The sequence below is a fragment of the Amphiprion ocellaris genome, chromosome 9 (genome assembly GCF_022539595.1).
Source record: "Amphiprion ocellaris isolate individual 3 ecotype Okinawa chromosome 9, ASM2253959v1, whole genome shotgun sequence".
NCBI lineage: Eukaryota > Metazoa > Chordata > Actinopteri > Pomacentridae > Amphiprion > Amphiprion ocellaris.
This window is the reverse complement of record NC_072774.1, coordinates 23,732,996-23,749,581: the sequence shown is the minus strand read 5'-3', so window position 1 is coordinate 23,749,581 and position 16,586 is coordinate 23,732,996. Positions and strand designations below refer to the sequence as shown.

Sequence of the window (16,586 nt, the reverse complement as noted above, 5' to 3'; positions counted from 1 at the left end):
TGGATTCAGTGGACACAAAACTCCAACAATGATGGAGCTACTGATCGCTGTTTTCTGCTTTCATCTCTACAAACCAAATGACTTTGGAGTTGGGTTCTGTTTAAGGGTAATTACAGTGTGGGACTCTGGTGTCATTCCGTATTTCTGGAAGCATGTTTTATTTAGATTATTACCAAAGTATAATTTGATGTGATGGTCAGGTGACACTGTCTGACTTTTCTGAATGTTAAAAATCTGTCTACACTCACTACACTGCATCAGTAGCAGAATAATCATTTGTAAAGGGGCTGAAAAGTGACATTCAGTGTCTTTTCATGATTTAGGGAAAGAAAATTCTACAACTGTTGCATTCTACTGTTGTGCTCTAATACAATGAGAGGAGGTAGTCTGTTGATGCTCAGATGGGATGTAAAGGAGAAGATTTGTCCTTAGTGGAGTTTTTCAATCATCATTTCATTACAAACAGTGGCAGAAGCTCCATCTCAGTTCCTGGTGAGTGTTTGTATCTTTGCTTCTTCACACACGCAAATTATCATCCAACAGTAATAACTAGCAGGAATCCAGTTTGTTGGACATAAACATATCCCTGCTGCTGAATGATTTTACGACCAGCAGAATGTAATGAATACTAATGTCACTCTTATAGGAACAGTACAGGATGGAAGATTCTCTGTAATTCTATTATTCCACTTCAACTTCAACTAAATACACCGAGGGACAGAAATCCAATCTGGACAGTAAAATGAGATAAAAATTATTCCCTCTGATCATGATCCTTTCCTCCAACAAGAGAAGGAAACTGAGCCATAATGTGACCAGACTTTTTGTATCTTTCAGGACAAAAAGCAGGACTATCGCTGCTCTGGACACCACAAAGTTATTATTTAGTGAATTATGGTCCTATTTAGAGTAAAATCTTTAAGTTGTTACCGGACTGGGCTGCAAAATGCCTTCAAGTTCAGATTCCCCTGTGGTAAGACATTTTAACATTTAATAGCTAGTCTGGATATGTACTACAGATATCCATAATTCAGTTCTTTCTACACAATGTCATTCCTCAAATGATTTCACTTTTATCACTCGTGTACGAGGTTTCTTTTTCCAGATATCTACCATTCAGCTGCACATATCTGTAATGTGATTTCCTGATATCTGCATCTGGATTATAACTAGTTGTAATTCTAGTTTCAGATGTCTGCAATTTGTTTCTACATAGTCATAATTCTAGTTCAAGATATTTTTAATTTCATTAGGTTAAGACATATCCTTTTAAGATTCTTAAAGTTTGAAGCAGTCAGAAGGATGTAATAATATATCTTACCATCTTTTTTACAGTTTATGGTTCAGAGTCATTTTAGGTGCATGATAATTACCATGATCATTTTTGAAAATGTAGGAAAATAAGATAAAAGGAGTAATCAATGCTAATCGTTTGGTGTAAAGGATAGTTTTAGCTCTCACTGACCCACTTTATTTCCTTTATTTTGTCTTAGCACATATTATTGAGCTTGTTTTTGTATTCCCCAACACAATACTAGTAAGAAACGTGGTGTCTAATCATTGTTGTCATCTACTGCTACTGATATTTAATAGTTTCCAATTGATTCCTTCATGAAGATGAAAGAAAAGTTTGAACTGAAATGAAGATGAATGTAATAGCTAGTTGGTGATGGATGACACAGTGTCATAAAGCACTTTTCTCTGGAAAAGTTAGAGTTCCAGCACAAGAGTTTGGGAGGAATTAAAGACACTCCCCATTAGAAGTCATTGTAGCATGAAAATAAATCTGAAGCTGTTATTTTAGGGAAAAATAGCTGCATAATGTAGCTTTAAGTCAGATTGGATGAGAGAAATGAATTCATGGGACAAAAGCAGACTTTGTTGGCGCTGCAGGAGAAAGAATGTGGGTCATCTCCTCACCGTCCCTGTTATTATCTGTATAGTCAGGAGGAGTAACCTTCCCTGAAACATTACACACTACACAACATGTACACACAGTAGCAGCAGTATTACTACATCAGAGGGCAGACGGAGGCATGTTTGTAGCTGATGTTCTGCTCTGGCCCTCCCACTTAACCACGGCTGCACTTCAAGCTCCGCTAATCTCAAAAACAAACGCCCACATCTAACCTATACCATACTCAGCTCATGAAACCACAACATCAGTGATTGTACACAACCTTTCACTGTCTCTCTGGGTCTGCCTCTTTCTCACACAAAGTACTAATCTGTGGGAACACGATGATAAAAGAGACGAGGGGTGAGGAAGGGGAGCATGAGTGGAAAACAAAGGAATGTTTGAGGATCCAGGAGCCTCCATTCCCCCTGACTGCACCCATCTCCATCACACCAACACAAATACTTCATGTTCTCAGCACTGTGAACCTGAGCTCAGAAGAACAGAGGAGGCATGTGCTTTGGTTTCCTGCACATGTCAGATGATCCCACAGGTATAACACGCTATCATGAACACAGGAGTTTGAACCTTTTAACATGATGTGATAATCAGCAGAGCAGAGCTGCAGCTGGTTCCAGGATCTCCTTCTACTGACAACACGAGCAGCAGGGTTCATGCAGAATCCACATGAAGGTGTCAGAGGAGATGAATTCTGCTGGATTTACTCGTGTACGATCAGTATTCTGGTTTATATTTGCATGTTAACAAATGTGGAAAGAGTAGACTCCACCAAAGATAGAAAAAAAAAACATCTGAGAAAACCTAAGAGTAGGAACATGTTTGCATTCAAGAGAATTTGGGCAAAGCAAATAATTAGTGTTATAGTGGCAGTGGTAGGACATAGAGCAGTAATATGCTTCAAAAGCAGCTTTGGGAGATTTAGCTTAGAGTTAATGTGGAAAATCCCAGACAAAAGTTCGGCGACTATTTATATGAAAGAAAAGACGGTTTATTCAAGCTCTGCTTTAAATCGGAACTAATGAATCTTTATATCAACAATGTAATTAAACTACGATGTGTGATGTGAAGTGTTTGTAGAACTAGCAGCTAGCAGTCAGACTTTCCCTTCAGGAGTTCACACCAAAACAAAGCTAAAGGAAGAGTGAATGATGAACATGCAGGGATAAAGGGCCCAACAACATAACTTCAAAATATACTTTTTTGATTAAAGGTACAGTGCCTATAAAAAGTATTCGCCCCTACTAAAAAGACTCTTTCACGTCAAAGTGAAAACTGATTCCTACCATGTAATGTCAATTAGTTAAAAACAGAAAACTTTGAAAAATGAGCTTTAGATATCTAAACACTGGAATTTTACCTCATTCTTCTTGGCAACAATCATGATGCTGCCACCACCATGCTTCCCATTATGATGCTGCCACCACCATGCTTCCCATCATGATACTGCCACCACCATGCTTCCCATAATCATGCTGCCTCCACCATACTTCACACATCATGCTACCACCACCATGCTTCCCATCAAGATGCTGCTCCTACCATGCTTCACACCATCATGCTACCACCACCATGCTTCCCATTTTCATGCTGTCACGACCATGCTTCTCATCATGATGCTACCACCACCATGCTTCCCATTTTCATGCTGTCACGACCATGCTTCTCATCATGATGCTACCACCACCATGCTTCCCATTTTCATGCTGTCACGACCATGCTTCTCATCATGATGCTGCCACCACCATGCTTCCCATTATGATGCTACCTCCACCATACTTCACACATCATGCTACCACCACCATGCTTCCCATTATCATGCTTTCACGACTATACTTCTCATCATCATGCTGCCACCACCATGCTTCACGTTATGATGCTGATATTATCATGCTTCCCATTATGATGCTACTACCACCATGCTTCTATATTTACCAAAGTCAAATACAGTCTTTCAAAAAACAAAGAAAAAGAAGTGAACTTTCTCTTAGCTGTGTCAGATGTGGAGACACGTTGTCTGGTCACAGTTGGTCCACTCTGGTTCTGTCTTTTGGAATAAAGTTTGTAACTGATTGTGTTTGTTGGACAGAAATCAGACTAATTTCAGCTAAATGGCTCCACTTTAAGTCTCATTTGGTGAGATGTTTCTTTGCATTACTGTTTTTGCAGCCAAAATGAGCTCCGTCACACTCCAATAAACCCATTTAAAATCAGCCACCTACACAAACTGTTTAAAATTAAACACACATGAACAGTAACTGTCAGAGTGGCTCCTATAGTCTAATTAGTGCTGTATAAATGTACAAACACAGCAAACTGTCAGCCGGCTCTCCTGAGACTCTGTTCAGCTTATTACAGTTCCAGTACAGGACAGAATCAATCATCATGCCAACACTGATTAACATACAAGAGGTTAAACATCAGGTGGCACCTTAAGGACTACAGCAGCTCCTTCTCATTACAGGAGGAGACAGTATATCTAGGTCTCACTGGTACATTCAGTCTGTTTTAAGGCAGCTCAGCTTTATTTAGTTGCCTTCCTCCATCAAACCTCCTCACCTTGTTCAGAGGAACCACTCAGAGCATCCTGACCACCTCTCTGGTGTGGGAAGTCCAAGATCCTTGACCTTAAGACCAAATAATGGATGGTGAGAACTGAGAAGTTCATTTGTACTTCTTTGCCCCCTACAACAGATCTATGAAGCTCAGTGCACCATGATGAAGCCAACGTCTTCAGCCTGCTACCCTCTGACAGGATGAACTAGAGGATCAGATGAGCTCTGCAGCAGCTTCATTCTTCAACCTGTGAGACTCATACACTCAGACCAACACCATCCAACCCCCCTGGTATAAACCGTAACACCCAGACCAACTAAAACCTCGACTAGATTGCCTTGCAGACAGGATGGATGCTCAGTTGTTGTAACTATAGTATCTAATCTGCTGCTCCAAACCAGTTTCACTTGTCCTGTAACGTAGTCTCTATGCAGACACTAATGTTGAGCAGGACAGATATACACTCAGACCACCTTAAACAATAAAACAAACACGTTGCCACATTGTTGCTAAATTTATTCCTCATTTATAACACAGTAGTGAACACAAAACTTTTCCTACTGGCTCACTGAAAAAAAATGAAACCTCATGATATATTTTTAAACACCACCTAAGAAACTCTGCATCCTACTTCCCTCAGACAAAATCACTTCCTAGACATGAGGAATCTTTCTGAAAAACCTGGAGTCTAGTTTACAACACACACAAGAAACTAGAATGAGAGTTCTGCAAGAAACTGACCACTAACAGATGGTTACACTTCTAATGATTTCAACTGCTTTTGCTCTCAGAGTTGAAGCTGAAACAATTTTCACTGCAAGTTTTTAATGAAAAGGTTCAGAAATATCCAGATCTCTCACCTCCTCAGTTACATAAATCTGATTCAGTCTGTTCCTCACATCATTCTTCTTCATTTTCAAGTGAAACGAGAACTTCTCACGGCCATTAATAACATTTATTTATATGTTCAACAAGCAGCAACAGATGGCCGACTCATCTCATCTGATTCATTTAATGTTCCCACAGAACATGTCTGTAAATCATTCAGGCTCCTGAAACTCAAACCAAGAAACCACAACATTGCAGCAGATCCTGCTGGTTTAATATTTAACTGTGGATTGTTGTTCCACAGAAACCCTCCAGCTCCAGTCTGTTGTTTCAAACTGTTACATATCTGACCTGGCTTTAATGTTTGACTATTGCAGAAAGAAAACATGTTTTAATTCCTCTTATCACTTTAAACCAAGGACTGTTGATAAGTGGCTCCTGCTCTGCACAAAGTGTTTCCTTTTCTGGTCATTTTCTACAAGCAGTTTGTCTCATGCACATCTAGGAAGAACAATGTAAACTGTTTTATCTGCTCTGCTGCTGCACTGCGATACAACCATAACATGCAGATAACACACTTTATTATGTGAAGGTTGGTTCCCACAAAAACACACCAAATACGTCAGACTCTGCTGCTCAGACGCACTTTAACACTTAACTCTGTATCATCAAAGTGAAAAACATCATCTAAAGCTGATTGATGGATATGAGCTGACGAGAAAGTAGCAGCAGATGTTGAACAAAGTGTCTCTGCCTACATTATTCTATTCGAATTATAACAGTCACAGCGTCATCAAGAATACTATAAACTGATCTTCAGTGTTGTCAGAACGTCTGCAAGAATTTCCCTTGGGGTTAATAAAGTTCTATCTTACCTCACCCCAAAATCTTATATGGATAACTTTGCACACTATTTAAACGTATACGTATTTACCATAGACTGTATATAATGGTATTTACGCAGCTAATCAACGTCAGGCGTCCTTATGTGCAGCCACCATTGTTCTCATAGATATGAATGAGTAGAGAGGACACGCCCCTTTCAGCTTCGTGCTACAGCGAGGCTAAGCTAGTGGGAGCAAAGTTTCAGTGCATTCCGTTGATGTGGACGGCGTGAAAACGGAAACAACAAGTATGCTGGCTCACTGTGCTGCATACAGTTACATACTGCGTCGTACGATTGAGACAAGGAAACTTGGAATGACTTTTCATAGGTAAGAATAGTTTTTGGCTCTTTTTTCATTATGAAATCTTGTTGAGAGCTTCCAGTCTATGAGAGCTAACTAGTTAGCCACTAGCAAAACGCTAAGGCGAGCTAGCAGCTTGACAACCAAATACCAGACGATTAATAGTAGCTGTAGTATAGTTGTACAAGCAGTAGTAGTAATACTAAAAGTACAAGCAGCAGTAATAGAATAAACAGCTGTTAGAGTCGTAGAAGTAGTATCAGTATTTGTAATAGTATTACAAGTTGTAGTAGCAGTGCCAGTATCAGCAGCAGTAGTTAGCAGTCACATTGCTATTACTGCGACCAATACTACCAATAGTAGTTATAAAGCCTAACTCATGTATATCCAGATTACCATCTATGTTCTTCCTCCAAACCCATTTTATGATTGGGATTACAGGCAGTTCTTTAGGACTGCTCTCAAATAATTGAATGTTACTAAACAAGGTTATACTTATCAAATTAAATAGCTCTGGTCTCCAGTATATTGGCAAATTCTCTTCTTTGTACTGAATTTATTAGCATGATTTCTTTTTAATATGTTGTGTACAGACTTAATTACTTCTCTGTCTACTTTTCTTACTCCATGTAGGTTTCCCAGAGACTATGGGTTGAGGAGGAATTGGAAGTTTGTCGGCTTAGACCTGGTGTCATTCCATCAGTGTTAAACTTCCCGGCTCATCTTGGAAGAGTACGTGCCAGAAAGACCACGACCAAGCAGCCTTGAGATCTTAGGCAGCGTCTCCCTGAGGTGGGTGTCAACAGTGTTCACAGTCAGGTCTGTGGTAATCCCATCAAAAAACAAAACAGAAAAAAAATCTAGATTATAAATCAACATGTAACCAAAGCACTCTGTGTATAATGCCATAGTATAGGATGTAGTTCAGAAAATGTCAAAGTATAGTATGCTTTACTCAAGATATGGCCTGTAGTTCATAGTACAGCATGTTGGCAAGAAAAAAAACAAAACATAGATTATTATGTGGTTCAAAAAGTGCAAAATGATGGGATGTTGCCTAAAATTGTCATGTATGATATGTGGTTCAAAAAATGTCATATTGCAGTATATTGTCAAAATAGTATGTAATTCAAGAAAACATCAGAGTATAATATGTCATCTAAAAAATGCCATAGAATAATAATTTCATTGCACAAGTAAAAGTATAGTAACTTTTAAAACTGTTCGAATTCTTATATGTTGCTAAAAAAAAAAAAAAAAAAAAACTATAACAAAAAAAAGTCACAGTAATATGTCAATTAAAAAAGCCTATAGTATATAGTGTGTCGCCCAACAAACATCATAGTATAGCATGTCGCTCTAAAAACGTCACAGTATAGCCTTTAGTCCACAGCTGTCAGTAGGTGAGGAGCAACACAAAAACAGTCCAAACGCTGGTTTGCAGAGGGTTAGATGAGAATTTATTTGAAAGAGTAAGTTTACAACAACACAACATGTGAGGGGGTTAAAAACAAATGGGTGTTCGTAAAATAAAAATAAATCAACAGAACTAAAAGTGAACTTCATGTTGACATTGATGGGCATTCCAACCAGGAACAAAGTAAAAGATAATCAATACGAAAAGAAATTCTTCCTGTTCACCTCTTAAAACCCAATAACACACCTCAGTAGCACCCTAAACTAAAACTACCAATGGGTTCCCTGTTTTCCTTTCTGAACAATTCAAAGGTCCCTCTCTATCTCCCCACACATCCACCAGCCACTGGAACACATCTCCAAAGTTCTGCCGGGCCAGCTCAGCTTCCCCTCAGAAGAAGTTCCGCCAGATGAAGGAGCCTTTTGAGAGGCAGCTGGCATCGTGACTGGACTGTACTTTGGTCTGTTCCAATCCAGCTTCAGCTCCAGAGACGGCAGGCGGGACGAGTCAACGGAGGCCTGGTGGATGAAGGCATGCAGCTGAGTACAATCCAGAAAACAACAGAGGAGGAGTGCAGCAGCCCAGAGCCAGAACAAGCAGAGTAGCATCGTATGTCTCTTAGAAAACAACATAGTATAGCCTTTGGGATGAAAAAACACCATCATATACATCGTATATTGTACAAATAACAAGTCAAAGCAAAGAGACATACATTGTAGAATTGTAGTAATTGTGGGCTGACTGATTTACTGATTATCAGTATTTTATTTTTTACTGATTTACGGTAATAAATCAATTTAAAAATGGCGCTACTTTGGCTCTGAACCTTAATCTACCTGTGGTGGCTCTGTCTTCTGGAGTGATTTGATTGGTTATACGTCACGAATAAAACTCCTTTAACTTAACATCTGTAAACAAAACAAAAACGTATCAACAAAGTTTTCTGTTAGAGTTTGTGTTCTTCAAAGTTTAACTCCAAGATTTCAAATACTTTCATTTACTGCAAATGAATATCGACTCCAAATGTCTCACTAATAATCATTATCAGCCTTAAAAACCCACAAAACACCCCTCTATACTTGACCACACTTAGTACAGTCCGGTTCCCACTTCTATAAATCTGCTTGGAATCGTCCACTTCCTGTTTGTCAAAGTATCCTTCTACCTGGACAGGTTTTGTTGGAGCTCATGCAACAAACATTTTGGGTAACTGCACTTTAATATGGATGGATGACACTGAATTAGAGTCTGTTTTCATGAGACTGAGTTAAGATGTGTAGCTCTGTCATTAAATAGTAAATTATTTCTCTGAATTCACAGAGAAAAGTTTGAAATGTTTGCTAGGTTAGCATCCCACATGTTCTTTGGCTCAGCTAAAGCTAACTCTCTCCAACTTCTGGATCTCTTGATTTGCTTGTTGTTAAAATATCTTGCTGTAGGTGCTGAAGCTCAGAAAGTCTGAGATGTTTGTTCAAAATAAGCTCATTCTCAAGTCTTATCTGAACTGTCCTCTTTTGTTTGAACTTTCCCTAAACTTAGGAGTTAATGACAGAGCAGCACATCCAGACTCAGTCTCATTTATGTAGAGGTTAAACTTCAGTGTCATTCATTGATGTTAAAGTGCAGTTTTTCAAATGTTTGTTGCACATGCTCCCGACCAAACCAGTCCAGGTGGAAGACGATGTGAAGAGAAAGCTCCAGAGGATGAATATCACACATTTATGTTGGAAATAAATGTCCTTTAATGAGACATTGTCATGCAAAAGTTGGATTTCCCTTTAATGATGTTCAAATCTTTGTTGAGTGTTTTGTTGATGTTTGTTTCTAAATGTTTTTTGACACTCGGCCCCAAAGATTAAAACCTTTTACGGCTCACAAGCTGCAACAATTCACACATTATCAACTATCTTTCTGACTAAACTAAGATAAAAAGTGAAAAACTGCCTGATTCCTGCATCATGAATGTAAATCTTTTTGGTTTTTATGACGGTAAACTGAATATATTTGGGTTTGACATTTTATAAACCAAAACAAGAAATGAATTACTGGAGAAAACAATTAACAGATTAATGGACAAAGAAAATGTGTTTTCTAACATATATGGCTGAATTACTCCAACATTACAAGATACATACAATTTAAATTCAATTTTATTTATATAACGCCAAATACAGGTCAAATTGTCTCAAGACGCTTTATTTTTATATTTTTTTGCCATATTTAAAATATGACAAATTAAAAAAATTAAAACTCTTGACTAATCCAATTTATTATTTGGTTTATAAGAGACTAATGGACAATTAAAATAAGTTTCTCCACTAAAACTATTAAACATGAGGTTAAATAGAAGAAACAGTTTTAAATACTGCAGTCCCACGATGACAAGAAAAAAGTTTGTCAACAAAAACTAAATCTGCTGGTGGATTCCATTAAAGTCCTAATAAATGATAATAAAGTGTGATACTAAAGGTTTGTGGTGCTAAAAATGTCAAAGTAAAGATATCAAGTTGAACATCTGGATGGAGGTTGATAAAAGTTGACCTTCTTTCATTTCTCTGGAGCCGACTCCATGGATTTTATGGATGGTGGTTAAAGACCTGCTCTTCTAGTCGTCTTCCTTCTAGTTGCTGTAAAAAGTCAGTCCATCCTGGCCGACTTCAACACCTCTTCATGACAAGTTGTTCTGCCTCAGACCTGGTGGAAACTCCAGAAACTGGGGAAAACCCGTGGAGACTCGAAGAACTCGTGGAGACTCGAAGAACTCGTCAGGCGGGGGAAGGTGTGGTGGGTGGTGGGGGGAGGTGGGGGAGTAGAGGGGGGAGGCCGCCACCCACGTCCCCGCCTACTCTCCGCCCTGACTCCACCCAGACTCCGCCTTGGCTCCACCCATGTGGTCACTTCATGAACTACGATGCCAAAGGGACGACGAATTTATTTCTTTGTATCTGATCTGTAGCTCAGTGAGTTAAGGATTTGCCTATGGAGCTGCAGGTCGCTGGTTCAAGACCAGACCCTTCTTAAGTTTTATCAAAATCCTGACAAAGACAAAGAAAGAAAATTGCCAGTGGTGGGTCTTGAACCTGCGACCCTCCGCTTGGTAGTCCTCTTCTTATCCTCCTGAGCTACTCGCTCAGATACTAATTCTTCTTTTTTTTGCGCATTTATCATCTATTTTTTCTCGTTTTCGAATTTTTTTTTAACTCGAGTCTCGACTCGACCGTTTTTCTCAGGAGGCTGGACTTCAGCCTTTGTGCTGGAGGGTTGAACCCTCAGTTCCAAGACTTTCCAAGCCTCCAGACCTCCCGAGTCCTCAGGACCTGAGCTTTCACACAGTCTGAGGGCTGAAATTTTTGAAGTCCCACAGTAGTTCTCTGTTAGATTGAACTTTCAGACAGTCCAAGGACTGAAATCTTCTCAGTTCCTGAGTACTTCTCTGTTAGTTTGAACCTTCAGACAGTCTGAGGACTGAAATTTTAAAAGTTTCTCAGTACTTCTCTGTTAGTTTGCACTTTCTGGTTAACAGAAGCCTTAAAACTTGTGACCATGAGTCTTGATTTCACATTTAGACCATCCATCTGAGTTCTTCTCATACCTTCACGTGTGGGTTTTTTAGAAATCCTGAACAAACTTTGATTCTCTTCACTGAACAGGAAAGTTTGTGGAGATCAGAAGGTAACATTAGTTTGATCAATGCCTTCAACTACTAGTAGACTTTATCTGGAAAGCAGTTTTCTGAAATGAGTTCTTAGTAAATCTGTCCACAATCAAACCAAGAACATAGAAAGAGGAAATGTTTGAAGAAACAACTTGATGTTTTCGTTTCAGACAAGAAAACGTGTTAAGTCCTTTATCTGTTCTTGCTCTTTTTGATTGTTTTATTGTCTCTTCTGTTTAATTTGATCTTCTAAAGTCTAACTGGTGTCTTTTCAAATGTTTTGTCTTTAGTTTGATTCTTCTTAAACGTTTAGTTTTGCTCTTTTCTCACCTTTTATTCTTTTCTAATGTCTGATTTGATTTCCAAATGTTTTGTCTTTTTAATGTTTGTTTTTTCAGATGTTTTATCGGCTTCTTTGAGTTTTTTTTCCTTTCCCAATATTTAATGTTTCGATTAAATCTTTAAGGTTTTTCTTTTTAAATGTTTTACCACCTTTTTGTTTTGTATTTATTGTTTAACTCTATTAAACAATAAATACAATTAAATAATATTAAACAGACAAAATATTGAATGAGATAATTCAACAAGATACAATAGACGTCATTATGAAATTAAACAAAATTTTTAAAATACAAATATTAAAAATTACAGATAAAATATTTTCCATAATTAAACATTTAAAAAATACAATTAAACAAGAAGAATATTAAACATTTTAAAAAATGCAAAACATTTAATTAGATTATTAAACCTTTTAAAAGACAAAACATTTAATTAAAAAATTAAATGTTTAATTAGAAAATTACATCTTAAATTTCTTAAATCTTTTTAATAAAACTTTTTAAAAGTTTTATTGTATTATTTTTTTTCCTTTGATTTAATTGCTTTTTGTTATGTAGTTTATTTCTTTAATCTTCTTTTTCTGTCAAGATTTTAACCCCAACCTTAAAAATGAAATAAACCCTTAAATCACAATGAAAATACTTCTGTTGTCACAATCATGAGTTAGTCAGTTATTCAGTTTATCAGTTCAACTTTATTTGTTTAGCACCTTTTACACAGATGACAAAACTAAACAAGCAAAGAGAAAAAAAAATTATGCTAAAACTAGGATTAAAACTCAAAAACACTTTAAAAAAAAAAAAATTTAACATGGTAATAAAATATGTTGTGTCCAGGGGATGGAGGGAGTTTATTGAAGTCTTCTTGGGCTCGCATAGGAAATCATTTAAAATATAAACTTGATATTCAGTCTAAGGAAACTGCAGAGCGACAGAAGAACCAACAATATCTCCTGTTTTCTCCTTTAATGAGTCGACTCTTCTTGTGCTTTCAGACTAAAGAACTACAGACTCTTCACAACCTGCTCAAACTCTTGGTACAGGACCTCACCACACGGGTCAAGAAGGTTTCCATCTAATTTCTACTCTGAAGCTCACCTTCTCCTGCTCAAACTGCTGACAAATGTTTCTGCTGCTCTAAAGTCTGCTCTCCAGAACTTCCTAAAAACTCTCAAAGTCTCTTCTGCTGCAGGTTGCTTTGTAGAACTGTTCCAGAAAACCTCACTAAACCACATGGAGGGGCCTCAAGATAGTCGTCTAAATGAAATCGTACAAAAACCAAACTAGCACAACCCAAACGCTAAAGTCTCCTGCAGCCTACCAGAGAACCTCTGAGAACAGAGAATCAGGACAGGAACTCTTACCTTCTGGACAACCAACGCTGGTCCTTAAACAAGAATACAGAATGTGTCTGACCAAAAACCTCTAAAGACTCACTACAGCCAAGATAAAGACACAACTCAGCTGCACCAAATCCACTAATCACTGCACACATTAGCACCATGTGCTAACTGTGGCTAAAGAACCACATTTACCAAGACAACTATCCAGTACAAAGCCCTAAAACACACCAAGAAACACATTAAAGCCTATTTTACTGCTGGAAGCTGCAAGCCAACGCCTAAAGAACAGACTAAAGCAATGGAACCAAACCCAGTTCTGTGGTGAAGAGAAGCAGAGGAAATGTTTGTCTGCAGCTAAATAAAGCAGGAAGATCCTGAGCTGCTCAGGTGTTCCTGACACCAAGCAGCCACCTGGACAGCCAATAGGAACACAGCTTCCTGGAAGTCCAGAGGGCTGGGTTAGTGAAGGAAATTTAATTTAAAGTTGAAGCAGAAAGTTAATAAAGAAAGTTGAAAACCACCTTCTGATCCCTGAAATCTCTGAGTTTTCACACAAAGAACACCTGAACATGTCAAACTGGTTCCATAGTAGAACCATCATTGTAAAAACGTCATAGTATGGTGTGTTGCTCAAAAAACATTAGGACCCGGCTGTCAGGGGACAAACATGTAAGAAACATGAGAACAGAGAGAACCCAACCAGTAGGTCACAGTTTATCATCCCCCAGTCATCTCCTGAAGTCCATATGGTGAGAGACATCAGTATCTGGTTGTTCATTTACCAGAGGATGCTTAGAATCATGCTGATGTGGTCTGTACTCTACAGTATTTTAGTGACTCAATAAATGCCTAAGTTGTTTTTTTTAAATGCTTTTTAGTTTTTAATAAACATTTAATAGCCTATATGTAATCAATAAATGGCCTTTGCCTATCTTAAGAAAAATTCACTCAGAACTCTGATATGTTAACAGTACTAAATAAATCAATAAATACATGCATACATACAAAAATAAGTTAATACATTAACTGTGTTAAGATAAGATTTAGATTTTTAAAAAAGTTGTTTATGTTTTTGCAGAATCCAGTATTGCTCACTGGTTGGTCATTACATTTTATTAGTTTGATTTCACTGTTTAAAATGATGCCACCTCTTTTCAGACAGAACCTGTGATAATAAAACAACACAAAATTTTTAGTTTCATGTTAATAAAGCACTTAAAGCTTTAAATATGGCTAAATGTTTTTTTCAAAATTAAATATATCACTCCTTAGGTGGTAGTGGCCCCAAGTTCAGTAAAGTTGGAAAGATATTCACAGATTCGGACTTCCAGCATCAATAATTCATTAGATATAGGTTGTCAAAACATAAACGGTGCCTCTTTCCCATTGTTGCAAGGCAGACAATGTGCTACAAGCCCAGTTTTATCAAAAGTAGCTGTCTTTCAAGCTACAGGAATAACATTGGTGTCTATGGAGTGAACAGGGTCCGTCTGCAATTTGAAGAACCGCTGCAACAGTAAAGAGAGACAAATATTCAATAACTTCACTCTTATACATTGTAGTGTCACTAAAATCACTGCAGCCTTCAACTGGCTCCTGTTGACAAAGTGTTTTAACAGAAATGTAAATGCTGTAATTTGATTCTTTTAATGAACCATGTAATTTGAATGGATGTGATGCTGGTGTGACCACAGTGCACATGTCTGATGTTGCTCACAGTGGTCCAAGGGACGCTCAGGGAGTTTGTGTGTTTGCTCACACTCAGGAAAAATTACAGGGAACATTGTTTGTATCCTTATCTTATATCTTATGTAACTTAAACTGTAAGCAACTCATTGATACATCAAAAGTTGAAGAACATAATTTTAGCAGCCGTTGGTACCTACATAAAAAGACTTATGACTACTCATGAACTTCTACATGACAAAATAAGACTATTTGGCCTCAATAGATAATAATACACAGAATCAGCATTGAGTATTTCTGTCAAAATATCACCTAAATGTCAAATAGGTCAAAACAACATCACCTCACATTAAATGCATTACTTCTGACAGTATTTGCTTTTATAGAAAAAGTTGAAACTAACAGTTTGGATTTACTGTCCTAAAAATTCAGGCTCCTTAACAGGAACTTGATGCAATAAGTCAGAACAATTTCCACTACTCAGAATAAAATCTCATTTTTTCAGCACATGATCACCTTTTGTTTTTGAGGAGACTCTGTCCTCCTCCAGTGTTGCACAGATTTCTGGAGACACATTCTGTCGTTCTTCAGAGACATTATTATGTAATAAAGTCCTTTGTTGGTGGAGTCGTGTTGCTCTGAATTTCTCTTTAAAAAGCCTCAAAGGTTCTGCTGGGTTCAAACCAGGCAACATATTAGACCAGGTCTAAAGAAGATTGTTGTGAAGTTCACAAAGAGGCTGATTATTTTGTGTTTACTTGGGAACAACCGGAGCCTTTTTGTTTCCAGAATCCTTTAAAGAAAGTCACAGTGGTGGACACAATCATTGCATTCTGTCACAGTGATGAATGATGAATGTTGGTTTCTTCTGTCCTGAGAACAAACAGCAGCAATCTGATTGTCAGTTATCATCAGGGCTGCATAATGTGCTGCGGCGCTCGTGGCTTTCTATCAGCATCTGAACAGCAGCCACCATCCAGACGGGCCATTAGCTGTCAGGAGGGATAATAAATTACATATTTCCTCGACACAACACACACTGAGCACACACTCACAGATCATCTCCACTCAGACGCCGTCTTCGCTTCAGAAACCTGCTCAGCTGGAGGTTTACTCTGCAGAACATCATATCAAATACATTTATTGCGTTGAAGACAGGAAATGACAAAAGATAAAATATGTACTTTTAAAAAAAACAAAGGAGGATAAACAATTTACAATCGCGTTGAACACCACAACACAGAAAAGACAACTGAAGTCAACATGGAGGATTCTGTGGCTTCTGCAGAGTGAATCGAGTTGGTTTGTTTTTCTGTTTCAGACTTCAGACACACAAATTAAAGATTAAAACGTTAAAACGCTAAATGATCTCTTTAAAAGTGAAGGCAACTAAATTCAATAAAGGATTAAGTTCATTAAAACGGGCTTAGTGTAACAGTTTAAGACCAATCAGATAGACTTAAAAACCAAACATGCATGAATGTGTTCAAATGTGACACAAGATGCACTTTTTTGATGCAGAATCCTCTTAAAGAAACAGAGTCTTTTATCCCACTGATTCTTCATTATCTCCTTCACTTCTTTGAGGTCTTCTCCAGCACCCAGTCAATGACCTGCAGCACACAACACAGATGTAAAAGCTGAATTCAGAAGAGTGA

The 16,586-nt window shown here is 37.8% G+C and overlaps 1 protein-coding gene and 1 long non-coding RNA gene across 2 annotated transcripts in view; one reads left to right on the top strand and one right to left on the bottom strand.

The window, feature by feature from the left end:
• The first annotated feature begins 6,379 nt into the window (after positions 1-6,379).
• LOC129349640 (uncharacterized) lies at positions 6,380-9,322 on the top strand. Its single transcript, XR_008602711.1, has 3 exons — positions 6,380-6,513; positions 7,120-7,278; positions 8,215-9,322. It is a non-coding gene; the product is annotated as an uncharacterized LOC129349640 (long non-coding RNA).
• Positions 9,323-12,574: 3,252 nt separating this feature from the next.
• The window catches only part of mtbp (MDM2 binding protein), a 42,039-nt gene continuing 38,027 nt past the window's right edge, over positions 12,575-16,586 (bottom strand). The window contains exon 23 of the mRNA XM_023287334.3: positions 12,575-16,541. Within this exon, the coding sequence (XP_023143102.2) occupies positions 16,503-16,541 (39 nt within the window). The 3' untranslated portion in view covers positions 12,575-16,502. The remainder of the gene's footprint in view (positions 16,542-16,586) is intronic.